The sequence below is a fragment of the Electrona antarctica genome (genome assembly GCF_951216825.1).
Source record: "Electrona antarctica genome assembly, chromosome: 23".
Classification (NCBI taxonomy): domain Eukaryota; kingdom Metazoa; phylum Chordata; class Actinopteri; order Myctophiformes; family Myctophidae; genus Electrona; species Electrona antarctica.
This window is the reverse complement of record NC_136804.1, coordinates 35,316,624-35,333,656: the sequence shown is the minus strand read 5'-3', so window position 1 is coordinate 35,333,656 and position 17,033 is coordinate 35,316,624. Positions and strand designations below refer to the sequence as shown.

Genomic DNA, 17,033 nt, shown 5'->3' with positions numbered 1-17,033 from the left:
GTTCTTCGACTTTTCAAAAATAGCAGACCTACAAGCTCATAGCGCGCCACTCGGTGGCGCGCTACGAGCTTGTAGGTCTGCTATTTTTCAATAGCTAAATCATAACACCAAAAGGGGTTCCCGCCCAAAATGGGTTAATGTGTTCATCACTTAAATGTTGCAGCTGTATAAAGTATGTGGCTGGTTTGAATTACTTTATTTGCTGCATGGGTAGCTAAACCTACAGTACATTGTAATTTATCAGCAAATGTTTTGTATTAACCCTATAATGGACTATTGGGAGGACGGGCCGGCCCGCGGGCAGACCACGGCCATGGAAGTGAACGGCTGCGCGCATGTGCGAAACATGACGCTGAGCGCTGCACAAGGCTTTTCCTAGCAATGGCCCTGTCAAAAAAAATATTTTAGCGATCCGATTTTACAGTATATCATTAAAAAAAGACCCTAATAATACATCCCCTCACGTCCTGGGGTTATTAAGACGTGTGGAGACTTGACCACTTAAGCTGTTAAAGTATATGGAAATGCTCTAGTAAAGTAAAAGTAAAGTAATTGTACTCCACTTAAGTACAGTACTTGAGAGTAAATGTGCTTAGTTACACTATTTCTGTCTCTTCATCTTTACATGTGCCATCATCACAGGCATATAAGCATTGTCTTCTATGATTAGAGTAAATGATTTCACCTCTCCTTCCCTCTAGGTTCTATCCCCATACGTTCCCGAGGCAAGACCTTCGAGAGAACCTCTGCCGCAACCCTAAGAATGACCCCGGGGGTCCGTGGTGCTACACCACTGACCCCAACGTACGCTCGGAGGACTGTGGCATCCCGCACTGCTCACAACGTAAGGAAGGCACTGTTGATTTAAAGCTATGCCGAAAAAACATGTTCGTCGACTAACCTTTTTCACAGGCGAAAACAAAATAAAAACAAAATAAAAACTAAGCTATGACGACTAAAACTATGACTAAATATACTGGGACCAGGGGTCTGTGCGTGGCCCGCTCCTTTTTTTCCCCTCTACGCGCCACCCTTATCCCTTATCCCTAAACGTATTTGCCATTTTTTACTGTTTTGAAAAACCTGTTAAAATAGTTCAACTAGCCGATCTACATCGAGAGCTTGTAGATCGGCTAGTTGAACTATTTTAAATGTTTTTTTTTTTGTGGCTTTCGCCTTTATTTTATATATTTTGTATGGAGGGACAGACAGTTGGCTGACAGGAAATGGGGAGAGAGATGCAGTAAAGGCCGTCGGGATCGGGAGTCGAACCCGCGGCACACTGCCAGACTGGACTACCAGCCAAGGTGCCTGGACCGCTGAGCCACGGACCAGGCCTAGTTGAACTATTTTAAATAGTAAAAAATGGCAAATTAGTTTAGGGGTTAAGGGTTAGGGGTTAAGGGGTGGCGCAAGATATAGCCCCAAATTTCTTCGTCAAAAACATCCAATCTACACACTCACAAGGTGATCGCTTTGCAGACCACCATTTCTGGTTCTTGACCAAAAATAAATAAATCTCTAGAACCATGAGGAATATGAAGTATTATTCACTAAATAAAATGATTCTTTAGTAGGTACAGTACCTTGGGGAACCATATAGCCAACCCATTTAGACCTGTTAACCTATAACGTCTACACTACAGTATACCTTTAAATCCGGGAAAGCATCTGTGCCACTTCATGTTTCCATCTGATGTTTGCATCGTCTACAGAGGCACGCATTTAGAATCGGCCTCAGGTCTATAGCTTCAAGAACCATTTAATAACCATAATTCATAACTCCACTGACTTAGTGGAGTGCCCTGCTACCTTTGGGGAAATGTATTTGTACAGTCAATTGAAGTTTTCATCAATGCAGAAAATTACCGCCGTTGTTTAACCAACGGCAAAAGGCTTAGATGAGATGTGAGATGTTCATGAAATTTGTTACTGCAATCTTATCCCGGAGGTGCGAAAAAACGAACTAACAGGAGGATTACATTTTGTTTTCACAGAGGTGTGCATGACGTGCAACGGTGAGAACTACAGGGGCAAAACGGACCGTACCACCAGTGGCCGGGAATGTCAGCGATGGGACTCGTCAAGGCCTCACAAACACCAGTTCCAGCCCAAAAAGTAAGAAAAAAAATTAAAATAAGTTTTTTTTTCCAGGTCCAGTTTGTAAAAACGAGCTTCCAGAGGTGACTGTCAAAGCGCTGGCCGTTTCCCACAGACACAGCCAGCACACACAGACCCAAGTGCTTAAGCACTTAACATTGATACCCTGGAGAGGTAGACCTCACCAGTTGTTATGGTTTAGTTCCCTTTATTTGTCAAGGCACAGGAATCTGTGACAACACCCTATTGTCTCGCACTCCGTCTCTCATGTTATTCTGGCTCACTCTTCGCCTCGCTCGCTCTTACTCTGTCTCTCTCTCTACCCTCTCTTATCTTATTGTTTCTCTGCTCTTTCTCACCCCAATGCTCTCTCTCTCTCTCTCTCTCTCTCTCTCTCTCTCTCTCTCTCTCTCTCTCTCTCTCTCTCTCTCTCTCTCTCTCTCTCTCTCTCTCTCATTAGGTACAGAGACAAAGATTTGAAAGACAACTACTGTCGCAATCCCGATAACCGTCTGGGTCCCTGGTGCTTCACGATGGACCCCAACACCCCCTGGGAGTTCTGCAACATCAGTGTGTGTGGTAAGGCCACATTCAGGCATTCTCAGCAGTCATTCTCACTTCGCTTTTTCAGTTCAGTTCCGTTTTATTTTCAGAGTCAATGGACAACAGAAGGCAGAATTAATTAACGAATGGCAATAATAATAAAGAAACAAAAACAAAACAAGAATATATACAATATCATACTAGTCCAAGGGCTCCATTTTCGTCACCGCTAAACCCCTTATCCCTAAACTTCTTTGCCTTTTTTTGTTTTACTATTTTGCAAACCTTTTTTGAAAAGTTAAAATGGCCAGTCTACAAGCTCACAACGTGTCAATGTAGATTGGCTAGTTGAACTATTCAAAAAGGTTTTTCAAAATAGTAAAAAAAAAAAGGTAAAGAAGTTTACGGATAAGGGGTTTAGCGGTGAGGAAAATGGAGCCCCAAGTCTCTGAAAAGGGGTTCAGGGAGAAGCAGAATGCTTGTCAGGCCCTACCCCTGCTAACATAGCAATTAACTTGAAAAACATAAAACATAAACCACAGTACACAATCCCCATATTTCACCATATTTTTGAGTGGTGCAACCACTCCAAGGAACAGCAATGTCCGTGACATATTTGTGTGTGACACCTATGTTTGTGTGTGACTCATGTGTGACTCATGAGTACCAGTAGGGGCGCTGTTGTGCCAGAGACAGAGAGATAGTATTGCACTGTTGCCTGCTAATGAGAGAGAGAGAGAGAGAGAGAGAGAGGGGGGATTTGCACCACTCAGTTCACATGGGTGTGATTTTTTATATACTATACAATATAGTACAGTAGTAGTAATAGTACATTCTCACTCAGAACACTGGTACTGAACAAGAAGACCCCATTCTCACTTAGAACACTAGTACTGAACAATAATACCCCATTCTCACTTAGAACACTAGTACTGAACAATAATACCCCATTCTCACTTAGAACACTAGTACTGAACAAGAAGACCCCATTCTCACTTAGAACACTAGTACTGAACAATAATACCCCATTCTCACTTAGAACACTAGTACTGAACAATAATACCCCATTCTCACTTAGAACACTAGTACTGAACAAGAAGACCCCATTCTCACTTAGAACACTAGTACTGAACAAGGAGACCCCATTCTCACTTAGAACACTAGTACTGAACAAGAAGACCCCATTCTCACTTAGAACACTAGTACTGAACAAGAAGACCCCATTCTCACTTAGAACACTAGTACTGAACAAGAAGACCCCATTCTCACTTAGAACACTAGTACTGAACAAGAAGACCCCATTCTCACTTAGAACACTAGTACTGAACAATAATACCCCATTCTCACTTAGAACACTAGTACTGAACAATAATACCCCATTCTCACTTAGAACACTAGTACTGAACAAGAAGACCCCATTCTCACTTAGAACACTAGTACTGAACAAGAAGACCCCATTCTCACTTAGAACACTAGTACTGAACAAGAAGACCCCATTCTCACTTAGAACACTAGTACTGAACAAGAAGACCCCATTCTCACTTAGAACACTAGTACTGAACAAGAAGACCCCATTCTCACTTAGAACACTAGTACTGAACAAGAAGACCCCATTCTCACTTAGAACACTAGTACTGAACAAGAAGAGCCCATTCTCACTTAGAACACTAGTACTGAACAAGAAGACCCCATTCTCACTTAGAACACTAGTACTGAACAAGAAGACCCCATTCTCACTTAGAACACTAGTACTGAACAAGAAGACCCCATTCTCACTTAGAACACTAGTAGTGAACACTAGTACTGAACAAGAAGACCCCATTCTCACTATAGAACACTAGTACTGAACAAGAAGACCCCATTCTCACTCAGAACACTAGTACTGAACAAGAAGACCCCATTCTCACTTAGAACACTAGTACTGAACAAGAAGAGCCCATTCTCACTTAGAACACTAGTACTGAACAAGAAGACCCCATTCTCACTTAGAACACTAGTACTGAACAAGAAGACCCCATTCTCACTATAGAACACTAGTACTGAACAAGAAGACCCCATTCTCACTTAGAACACTAGTACTGAACAAGAAGACCCCATTCTCACTACTTAGAACACTAGTACTGAACAAGAAGACCCCATTCTCACTAGTACTGAACAAGAAGACCCCATTCTCACTATAGAACACTAGTACTGAACAAGAAGACTCCATTCTCACTCAGAACACTAGTACTGAACAAGAAGACCCCATTCTCACTTAGAACACTAGTACTGAACAAGAAGACCCCATTCTCACTTAGAACACTGGTACTGAACAAGAAGACCCCATTCTCACTTAGAACACTGGTACTGAACAAGAAGACCCCATTCTCACTACTTAGAACACTAGTACTGAACAAGAAGACCCCATTCTCACTTAGAACACTGGTACTGAACAAGAAGACCCCATTCTCACTACTTAGAACACTAGTACTGAACAAGAAGACCCCATTCTCACTTAGAACACTAGTACTGAACAAGAAGAGCCCATTCTCACTACTTAGAACACTGGTACTGAACAAGAAGACCCCATTCTCACTACTTAGAACACTAGTACTGAACAAGAAGACCCCATTCTCACTAGAACACTAGTACTGAACAAGAAGACCCCATTCTCACTTAGAACACTAGTACTGAACAAGAAGACCCCATTCTCACTTAGAACACTAGTACTGAACAAGAAGACCCCATTCTCACTTAGAACACTAGTACTGAACAAGAAGACCCCATTCTCACTTAGAACACTAGTACTGAACAAGAAGACCCCATTCTCACTTAGAACACTAGTACTGAACAAGAAGACCCCATTCTCACTTAGAACACTAGTACTGAACAAGAAGACCCCATTCTCACTTAGAACACTAGTACTGAACAAGAAGACCCCATTCTCACTAGAACACTAGTACTGAACAAGAAGACCCCATTCTCACTTAGAACACTGGTGAACAAGAAGACCCCATTCTCACTTAGAACACTAGTACTGAACAAGAAGACCCCATTCTCACTTAGAACACTAGTACTGAACAAGAAGACCCCATTCTCACTTAGAACACTAGTACTGAACAAGAAGACCCCATTCTCACTTAGAACACTAGTACTGAACAAGAAGACCCCATTCTCACTCAGAACACTAGTACTGAACAAGAAGACCCCATTCTCACTCAGAACACTAGTACTGAACAAGAAGACCCCATTCTCACTTAGAACACTGGTACTGAACAAGAAGACCCCATTCTCACTCAGAACACTAGTACTGAACAAGAAGACCCCATTCTCACTTAGAACACTAGTACTGAACAAGAAGACCCCATTCTCACTCAGAACACTAGTACTGAACAAGAAGACCCCATTCTCACTCAGAACACTAGTACTGAACAAGAAGACCCCATTCTCACTCAGAACACTAGTACTGAACAAGAAGACCCCATTCTCACTTAGAACACTAGTACTGAACAAGAAGACCCCATTCTCACTTAGAACACTAGTACTGAACAAGAAGACCCCATTCTCACTTAGAACACTAGTACTGAACAAGAAGACCCCATTCTCACTCAGAACACTGGTACTGAACAAGGAGACCCCATTCTCACTTAGAACACTAGTACTGAACAAGAAGACCCCATTCTCACTTAGAACACTAGTACTGAACAAGAAGACCCCATTCTCACTATAGAACACTAGTACTGAACAAGAAGACCCCATTCTCACTTAGAACACTAGTACTGAACAAGAAGACCCCATTCTCACTTAGAACACTAGTACTGAACAAGAAGACCCCATTCTCACTCAGAACACTAGTACTGAACAAGAAGACCCCATTCTCACTCAGAACACTAGTACTGAACAAGAAGACCCCATTCTCACTTAGAACACTAGTACTGAACAAGAAGACCCCATTCTCACTCAGAACACTAGTACTGAACAAGAAGACCCCATTCTCACTTAGAACACTAGTACTGAACAAGAAGACCCCATTCTCACTACTTAGAACACTAGTACTGAACAAGAAGACCCCATTCTCACTAGAACACTAGTACTGAACAAGAAGACCCCATTCTCACTTAGAACACTAGTACTGAACAAGAAGACCCCATTCTCACTCAGAACACTAGTACTGAACAAGAAGACCCCATTCTCACTTAGAACACTAGTACTGAACAAGAAGACCCCATTCTCACTACTTAGAACACTAGTACTGAACAAGAAGACCCCATTCTCACTAGAACACTAGTACTGAACAAGAAGACCCCATTCTCACTTAGAACACTAGTACTGAACAAGAAGACCCCATTCTCACTTAGAACACTAGTACTGAACAAGAAGACCCCATTCTCACTCAGAACACTAGTACTGAACAAGAAGACCCCATTCTCACTTAGAACACTAGTACTGAACAAGAAGACCCCATTCTCACTCAGAACACTAGTACTGAACAAGAAGACCCCATTCTCACTTAGAACACTAGTACTGAACAAGAAGACCCCATTCTCACTTAGAACACTAGTACTGAACAAGAAGACCCCATTCTCACTTAGAACACTGGTACTGAACAAGAAGACCCCATTCTCACTTAGAACACTAGTACTGAACAAGAAGAGCCCATTCTCACTTAGAACACTAGTACTGAACAAGAAGACCCCATTCTCACTTAGAACACTAGTACTGAACAAGAAGACCCCATTCTCACTTAGAACACTAGTACTGAACAATAATACCCCATTCTCACTTAGAACACTAGTACTGAACAATAATACCCCATTCTCACTTAGAACACTAGTACTGAACAATAATACCCCATTCTCACTTAGAACACTAGTACTGAACAAGAAGACCCCATTCTCACTTAGAACACTAGTACTGAACAAGAAGACCCCATTCTCACTAGAACACTAGTACTGAACAAGAAGACCCCATTCTCACTTAGAACACTAGTACTGAACAAGAAGACCCCATTCTCACTTAGAACACTAGTACTGAACAAGAAGACCCCATTCTCACTTAGAACACTAGTACTGAACAAGAAGACCCCATTCTCACTTAGAACACTAGTACTGAACAAGAAGACCCCATTCTCACTTAGAACACTAGTACTGAACACTAGTACTGAACAAGAAGACTCCATTCTCACTTAGAACACTAGTACTGAACAATAATACCCCATTCTCACTTAGAACACTAGTACTGAACAAGAAGACCCCATTCTCACTTAGAACACTATAGTACTGAACAAGAAGACCCCATTCTCACTAGAACACTAGTACTGAACAAGAAGACCCCATTCTCACTTAGAACACTAGTACTGAACAAGAAGACCCCATTCTCACTTAGAACACTAGTACTGAACAAGAAGACCCCATTCTCACTTAGAACACTAGTACTGAACAATAATACCCCATTCTCACTTAGAACACTAGTACTGAACAAGAAGACCCCATTCTCACTAGAACACTAGTACTGAACAAGAAGACCCCATTCTCACTCAGAACACTAGTACTGAACAAGAAGACCCCATTCTCACTATTAGAACACTAGTACTGAACACTAGTACTGAACAAGAAGACCCCGTTCTCACTTAGAACACTAGTACTGAACAATAATACCCCATTCTCACTTAGAACACTAGTACTGAACAAGAAGAAGACCCCATTCTCACTTAGAACACTAGTACTGAACAAGAAGAAGACCCCATTCTCACTTAGAACACTAGTACTGAACAAGAAGACCCCATTCTCACTTAGGACACTAGTACTGAACAAGAAGACCCCATTCTCACTTAGAACACTAGTACTGAACAAGAAGACCCCATTCTCACTTAGAACACTAGTACTGAACAATAATACCCCATTCTCACTTAGAACACTAGTACTGAACAAGAAGACCCCATTCTCACTAGAACACTAGTACTGAACAAGAAGACCCCATTCTCACTTAGAACACTAGTACTGAACAAGAAGACCCCATTCTCACTTAGAACACTAGTACTGAACAAGAAGACCCCATTCTCACTTAGAACACTAGTACTGAACAAGAAGACCCCATTCTCACTTAGAACACTAGTACTGAACAAGAAGACCCCATTCTCACTTAGAACACTAGTACTGAACAAGAAGACCCCATTCTCACTTAGAACACTAGTACTGAACAAGAAGACCCCATTCTCACTTAGAACACTAGTACTGAACAAGAAGACCCCATTCTCACTAGAACACTAGTACTGAACAAGAAGACCCCATTCTCACTAGAACACTAGTACTGAACAATAATACCCCATTCTCACTTAGAACACTAGTACTGAACAAGAAGACCCCATTCTCACTTAGAACACTAGTACTGAACAAGAAGACCCCATTCTCACTTAGAACACTAGTACTGAACAAGAAGACCCCATTCTCACTTAGAACACTAGTACTGAACAAGAAGACCCCATTCTCACTTAGAACACTAGTACTGAACAAGAAGACCCCATTCTCACTTAGAACACTAGTACTGAACAAGAAGACCCCATTCTCACTAGAACACTAGTACTGAACAAGAAGACCCCATTCTCACTAGAACACTAGTACTGAACAATAATACCCCATTCTCACTTAGAACACTAGTACTGAACAAGAAGACCCCATTCTCACTTAGAACACTATAGTACTGAACAAGAAGACCCCATTCTCACTAGAACACTAGTACTGAACAATAATACCCCATTCTCACTAGAACACTAGTACTGAACAATAATACCCCATTCTCACTTAGAACACTGGTACTGAACAAGAAGACCCCACTTAGAACACTAGTACTGAACAAGAAGACCCCATTCTCACTCAGAACACTAGTACTGAACAAGAAGACCCCATTCTCACTATTAGAACACTAGTACTGAACAAGAAGACCCCATTCTCACTCAGAACACTAGTACTGAACAAGAAGACCCCGTTCTCACTTAGAACACTAGTACTGAACAAGAAGACCCCATTCTCACTTAGAACACTAGTACTGAACAAGAAGACCCCATTCTCACTCAGAACACTAGTACTGAACAAGAAGACCCCATTCTCACTATTAGAACACTAGTACTGAACAAGAAGACCCCATTCTCACTATTAGAACACTAGTACTGAACAATAAGACCCCGTTCTCACTATTAGAACACTAGTACTGAACAAGAAGACCCCATTCTCACTTAGAACACTAGTACTGAACAAGAAGACCCCATTCTCACTTAGAACACTAGTACTGAACAAGAAGACCCCATTCTCACTTAGAACACTAGTACTGAACAAGAAGACCCCATTCTCACTCAGAACACTAGTACTGAACAAGAAGACCCCATTCTCACTTAGATCACTAATACTGAACAAGAAGACCCCATTCTCACTTAGAACACTAGTACTGAACAAGAAGACCCCATTCTCACTTAGAACACTAGTACTGAACAAGAAGAAATACAGTTGTCAACACTCAGAATCAAATCAACACTCCATATATTTCTGTGCATGCAGCAGACCCTGGTTGTCCAAATGCCGACATGTATGAACACACAGTCGCGCGGCCACAAGTGCATGCAGACACACGCAGCCCAAGCGTGCATAGCCCTAATCCTCATTAATGCACCACCACATCTTTCTCCATATGACAAATGGCCATGTCCAACGATGAAACCCGACGTACTCGACAGAACCAAGCGAGTGGTGAGTTGATGAGTAACACATTCTGGTTTTGGTTCTCTGGTTTTATATCGACCTCTCCATCGCAGCCTCCGGTGACGTTGTGCTACATCCTTATAGCATCAGATATGGAGCCCCAGAAGTGGGCACACCACCGCCGTGAGATCAGAGACTTGGACCTACTGCTCCTGTGGCGAGGATGCCCGGTCTGAGCGATTGTGGTGGTCTGCGGACGGGGGACAGACCACGGTTTGAGCGTACTAGCCGGTGGTTTTGGGGGGGTACAGAGGTTTCTTACATGGAGGCCTGTGGCAAGCCTCGTCAAGCCTCGTCAAAGGGGTCTCCCCCCCATACATGCAGAGGGCACACACGCTTTTTGTTTACCCTCCTCTCTGTTTCATGTGGTTCCTGCATTAAGTCCCTCCACCTCAGCAAGTGGGAGGCGGGGGGGGGGCGGGGGGGCAAATAGGTTGTTTGTAAAGGGGAGGGGCTGGCTTTGCAGTGTTTTATTGAGACCATGACAAGGGGCTGTGAAGTCGGGTCGGGTTGTAACGGAGGTCGCTACCGACAACACGCAGCGGGCAAGACCCTGATCGCTGTCTCACTTGTCCTCGGGCAGACCGCTGCTCTGGGAAGGTGTCATGGATTCAATTGAGAGAGAGAGAGAGAGAGAACATGCCATTAGAGAGTTTGCTCTTTTTCTTCAAAAGCAAGCTGAAAGATTGCCTAGTATACACATGCATACAGGCTCTTTCTCCTAGCCACACACACGCACACACGCATGCACGCACGCACAACGCACGTACATACAGAACGAATGTTATGATTTACAACGAGGGGAGGAGGGAGCTGCATTTGTCCAGATGTGTGCATCCCTCAATGCCTGCCCCCAGTAAGATAAAAACCATTGACCTGCGCTGCGTCGTGCACACAGATACTGGCATGCATTACATCAAGCCAAAACATCCCTCTGTTTCCATCAAACTCCTTCTTCTTTGTCTCAAAACATTCCCCCTTCCTCCGCCGTCCTCTCCCATCTCATTTGTCAAAGGCTAAAGAAACAGAGAGAGAGACTCCGAGGGGAGAGCTCGCTCCCTGTGCACGGCTGTTCCCGCGGTGCCCCGAAAGCACAACTCCATGTGAGAATGTTTGGAATAGTTTTCCGGTGGATAAAGGGGACTACTGGCAGAGCGGTCTGGCACGGAATGTGTTTGGTTTGGCTGCGGCACGCCGATCCATCCCCGTCACCAGGACTGTAATGTGTGCGCTTAAAGTGCGAAAGGCAATTTGGAGTTGATGAAGAACACATTCTTGTTTTCCACACACACATGATACTCTTATGCTGATGTGAAAACACGATTTGCCGTGCTAAATCGGTGTCGGTCTCTTGTGGTGTGCACCGTGTGTGTGTGTGTGTGTGTGTGTGTGTGTGTGTGTGTGTGTGGGTGCGGGTGTGGGTGTGCGTGTGTTGCGCTGTGCAAGAATGCAGGGCACCGTTGGTCTGGATAGGAAGAGCATCCTATCTCTCTTTAGATGAGGAGGGGAGGGCTACTGTTTTTGATCATCTGTCTCTAAGTTAAACATGACACATTCTTCTGGGGATTAATGTCTCCACCTCCCTCTCCCTCTCTCTCTACCTCCCTCTCTCTCTACCTCTCTCTCTCTACCTCTACCTCTCTCTCTACCTCTACCTCTCTCTCTCTACCTCTACCTCTCTCTCTCTACCTCTACCTCTCTCTCTACCTCTACCTCTACCTCCCTCTCTCTCTACCTCTACCTCTCTCTCTACCTCTACCTCTCTCTCTCTCTCTCTCTCTCTCTCTCTATCTCTACCTCTACCTCTACCTCTACCTCTACCTCTCTCTCTCTCTCTCTTTCTCTCTCTCTCTCTCTCTCTCTATTTCTACCTCGGTCATCCCTGCCTTGTGTCTTTGTACCCTGTGGCCCTGGTGCAACTTTCTTGTTTTAAATGTGTTTCTCTCTGGGGTTCTGTTTGTTCTTACATCAAGTCAACCTTTGATCCATCTGACTCTCTCTCTCTCTCTCTCTCTCTCTCTCCCTCTCTCTCCCCCCCCCCACTATCTCAGACTCAAGCGAGGACACAGATGTCAATGTAACAACATCCTGCGTCCAGGGAAAGGGGACGGAGTACCGCGGTACAATGAATGTCACTCCGGAAGGCGTGACTTGTCAACGCTGGGACTCCCAGTTCCCTCACAACCACTCCCACTCCCCAGAGAACTACAAATGCAAGTGAGTGACACCGTTCGCTTCTTCGTTCTCCCCTGACAGAAGCGATTTGCGGCAACAGAAACATGCCGTCTAATCAGCCGGGCATGTATGCATTTTTGTGTCCGCACACTTGTGTGTACTGACTGTACTCAGTTCCAAACATCCCCACAAGTATGGCACAATTTGAGAAATAGACAATGTAAGGACCATTTTTAAATTGTCCATTGTTAAAACATATCTTTGTAGTTAAGCTTATTTATGCTTAAATGCATGCCACTGCCACCGGAAATAGCAGGTCTACAAGCTCACAAATAAGAATGTCTTCACAAGTATAGTAATATCAAAATGTGCGTGCGTGTGTGTGTCTCACAGGGATCTCCGAGGGAACTACTGCCGGAACCCTGACGGAGCAGAGTACCCATGGTGCTACACCACAGACCCTAATCAGAGGATAGCAAACTGCACCCACATACCCAGATGTGACGAAGTCAAATCAGGTAATCACGTTAACTGCTCCGAAAAAAAACCTCCCCGACATACTGTGAAATGGTTTAGGAAGTTTAACCCATTTTGACCTGAAATCAGATTCTAAAAATGTCTTCTACATCCTGACAGTTTTCTGAAAAAGCTATGTTTCTATGTCAGTCGTTCTTCGATTTTTCAAAAATAGCAGACCTACAAGCTACAAGCTCAGACCTACAAGCTCATAGCGCGCCACCGAGTGGCGCGCTATGAGCTTGTAGATCTGCTATTTTTCAATAGCTAAAGCATAACATAATGCTAACACCAAAAGGGGTTCCCGTACAAAATGGGTTAAGAATCGGCCCCCGTAAAAAATAATGTCTTTGCGGTTTCGTATGTTATTTCTCGGGACAAATTTCAACTTCTGAAACTCTCACTGCTGCTGCTGATGTCATAGAAGACTTGTCATGTTCTCGCACACAGTGGAAGCATTCTGTGGAAAAAGAGCTTTCAAGTGCACCTTCTGGCAGAATAAACGGGATAATGTTATTGGTCCCACCGCGCTGCTGGCCCACTTGGCAGCGCGCTGCCCAGTGCATTCCATTTGGTGAAGCAGCGCTCAGCCTTGGCAGAGAAATGTGCAAGTCTGCCTCCTTCCCACCCCCCGTGTTCCTCTGCTTTACATTTCAAACGACCACACATGTCACGATATAAAGAGTCCTTTTGGTAACTATAGGCACTATACTCTGGTTCTGCTTAACCCATTCTGAACGGGAACCCCTCTTGGTATTTTTTTTAAATCGTGAAAATGTGGCGCAAATCTTTGAATATATATATTCTTTCAGAGCCAAAGTTTTTAACTCAAACCTTTGCTTCTGGGGGGGGGGGGGGGGGTTCCTGGAACAACATATTTTCAGATGGAGGTCGGCGGTCAATTACATATATTTTTGGGGGTCCTTGACATGAAAATGTTTGAGAACCACTGACATAGAAACATGGGGTTTTTCAGAAAACTGCCAGGATTTAGAAAACATCTGTAGAATCAAGGTCAAAATGGCTTAACAGCAGACATACTGCGATTGAAATTCCCCCATCACTTTTCTATTATATTTGGGAACCACCAATTGCCGGGAGGCCCTCCGACGTTAAATTGATCCAAACCACAAATAGAGGCCCGTTTCAAACTTGCTTATTTTATGACAGCATCAATGGGAATGACAGCCACGGCTCAAATAAACACAGCAGCTCAGATCTTTTCGACTGCGTATAGTAGTGTGTGCCGTGTGCGCACGTGCGCAACGTGCACGCTCATTCGTCCAGTTATGTGTGTGCAAGAAACCTGTCAAACTCAATAACTTCCATTGGCAGTCATTGAAAACACTCTGCTCGGGGGGTCCGGATCATAAAATAACACTTCCCTTGTTCTCACACAGAATGTTATGAAGACACTGGCGTCGACTACCGTGGCGCGTTGTCCACCACGCGATCCGGGATTCCCTGCGGAGACTGGTCGCATCATATCAACAGGTAATATAAGACGATGCCAAACTAACACAAACATCTGCCGTCCGCCATCCCCCGTGCACAGGGCCGGCGTAAGGCACTGGCAACGTGGGCAATTGCCCAGGGCGCCAACCACTGGGGGGCGCCAACTACAGACGGATGGATGGTTTGTCCATCTGTCCGTCTGTCGTGTTTACGGTGACAGTTGACGCGGCCTCTCTCTCATGCTGTTAAGTATTGTTGATAACAGTGTGTTCACATCTTTCAGCCAGTCTGAAAGTGCTGTATGCTGTTCATGCTTTGAAATCTAATAATACACTGTTGAGGGGGGGGGGGGGGTTGCTCTGGGCGCCAGTTAGCCCAGCCCCGTGCCTGCACGTGCACACGCATTATGGAATATAATATGGTGCCAAAGATATGAAAACATTTACTAGATACCGACACTGTTTTCTGCCCGATATGTGTGTTCATCGACAACTCTGCTCCCCATTGCCTTGTGAAAATCCCTTTCAATTGAATTAGGCTTAAGTAGTGAAAACAAACAGCAAGAGGAAATCGGGGGTTCCTCGGGGGTCAATACCGGGCCCAATTATTATTTGTCTAGCTGACGAGGGGAGACCCTGAGGTCCTCAAAGATTGACCCACCCTAAAGGGGAAGGTTGCCCACGCCAGGGCCGCTTGGTTAACCCACACTCAAGTGCGACTGTTGGAATTGCTTAATTTACAGGAATTTTAAAAGCCAAAATGGCACAGACAGATGGACATGTTCCAGAGCCGACCCCTGACCCCAGGAAGTGCTTTCCGAGCATAGTAGATCAAAGCCAATCAGCTCCCTCATGTGGACCGCAGCCAGTGAGTCTGCTCTGTTCAAGGTCACAGGGTCGGCTTAGGAAAGACTGCTGAAAGCTACGGCTTGTTTAACATTCTCCTGGGAAGTGAAATTATCTTCACCCCTTTGACAAATTGTTGCCCCTTGCTTTGCATTATTTTATTTTTTTTGTCTCCCGTTTTTTTTTGTCTCTGTGCCACTTGTGTTAAATGTTATAAACCTGTATCCCTCATTGTATGAGAGAGGTCCTGTCCACCTATGTGTCGACTTACACCCCAGGTGTCACCGGATTCCCCACTGCTCTATACCAGGCCCCCCTCCTGTTCAGTGTTTTCCTGTTACACTAAACATTTTCGCCAAAAGAAACGGAAAGTCTACAAGCTCACAACGTGTTGCATTGCAACACACTGTGCCCTTGTAGATCTGCTATGTTTGACGAACGTTCACCCCCAGGGAAGCTAGGGTTTACAGTGGTTAAAGGCATTTTTCAGTGGACTTGCGTAACTGAGATCTGCTTATCTTCAATTCTCTTTAAAACCAGGCAAACGAAAGACACTCTGAATCAAATTAGCATTGCTACAGATGGCAGGCACTACATAACAGTTCCATGGAGAGCAAGGCTCCTGTTGCTCTGAGTCCTGGTGAATGCACTACATAACAGTTCCATGGAGAGCAAGGCTCCTGTTGCTCTGAGTCCTGGTGAATGCACTACATAACAGTTCCATGGAGAGCAAGGCTCCTGTTGCTCTGAGTCCTGGTGAAGGCACTACATAACAGTTCCATGGAGAGCAAGGCTCCTGTTGCTCTGAGTCCTGGTGAATGCACTACATAACAGTTCCATGGAGAGCAAGGCTCCTGTTGCTCTGAGTCCTGGTGAATGCACTACATAACAGTTCCGTGGAGAGCAAGGCTCCTGTTGCTCTGAGTCCTGGTGAATGCACTACATAACAGTTCCATGGAGAGCAAGGCTCCTGTTGCTCTGAGTCCTGGTGAATGCACTACATAACAGTTCCATGGAGAGCAAGGCTCCTGTTGCTCTGAGTCCTGGTCAGGCACTACATAACAGTTCCATGGAGAGCAAGGCTCCTGTTGCTCTGAGTCCTGGTGAATGCACTACATAACAGTTCCATGGAGAGCAAGGCTCCTGTTGCTCTGAGTCCTGGTGAATGCACTACATAACAGTTCCATGGAGAGCAAGGCTCCTGTTGCTCTGAGTCCTGGTGAATGCACTACATAACAGTTCCATGGAGAGCAAGGCTCCTGTTGCTCTGAGTCCTGGTGAATGCACTACATAACAGTTCCATGGAGAGCAAGGCTCCTGTTGCTCTGAGTCCTGGTGAATGCACTACACAACAGTTCCATGGAGAGCAAGGCTCCTGTTGCTCTGAGTCCTGGTGAAGGCACTACATAACAGTTCCATGGAGAGCAAGGCTCCTGTTGCTCTGAGTCCTGGTGAAGGCACTACATAACAGTTCCATGGAGAGCAAGGCTCCTGTTGCTCTGAGTCCTGGTGAAGGCACTACATAACAGTTCCATGGAGAGCAAGGCTCCTGTTGCTCTGAGTCCTGGTGAATGCACTACATAACAGTTCCATGGAGAGCAAGGCTCCTGTTGCTCTGAGTCCTGGTGAATGCACTACATAACAGTTCCATGGAGAGCCAGGCTCCTGT

The 17,033-nt window shown here is 44.5% G+C and overlaps 1 protein-coding gene across 1 annotated transcript in view; it reads left to right on the top strand.

The window, feature by feature from the left end:
- hgfa (hepatocyte growth factor a) overlaps nucleotides 1-17,033 on the top strand; it is a gene marked incomplete at its 5' end in the record, with an annotated part of 45,682 nt that overhangs the window by 14,349 nt on the left and 14,300 nt on the right. Inside the window, 6 exons of the mRNA XM_079494778.1 lie at nucleotides 702-844; nucleotides 1,998-2,118; nucleotides 2,561-2,679; nucleotides 12,425-12,590; nucleotides 12,942-13,066; nucleotides 14,465-14,558. Coding sequence (XP_079350904.1) covers nucleotides 702-844; nucleotides 1,998-2,118; nucleotides 2,561-2,679; nucleotides 12,425-12,590; nucleotides 12,942-13,066; nucleotides 14,465-14,558 — 768 coding nt within the window. The remainder of the gene's footprint in view (nucleotides 1-701; nucleotides 845-1,997; nucleotides 2,119-2,560; nucleotides 2,680-12,424; nucleotides 12,591-12,941; nucleotides 13,067-14,464; nucleotides 14,559-17,033) is intronic.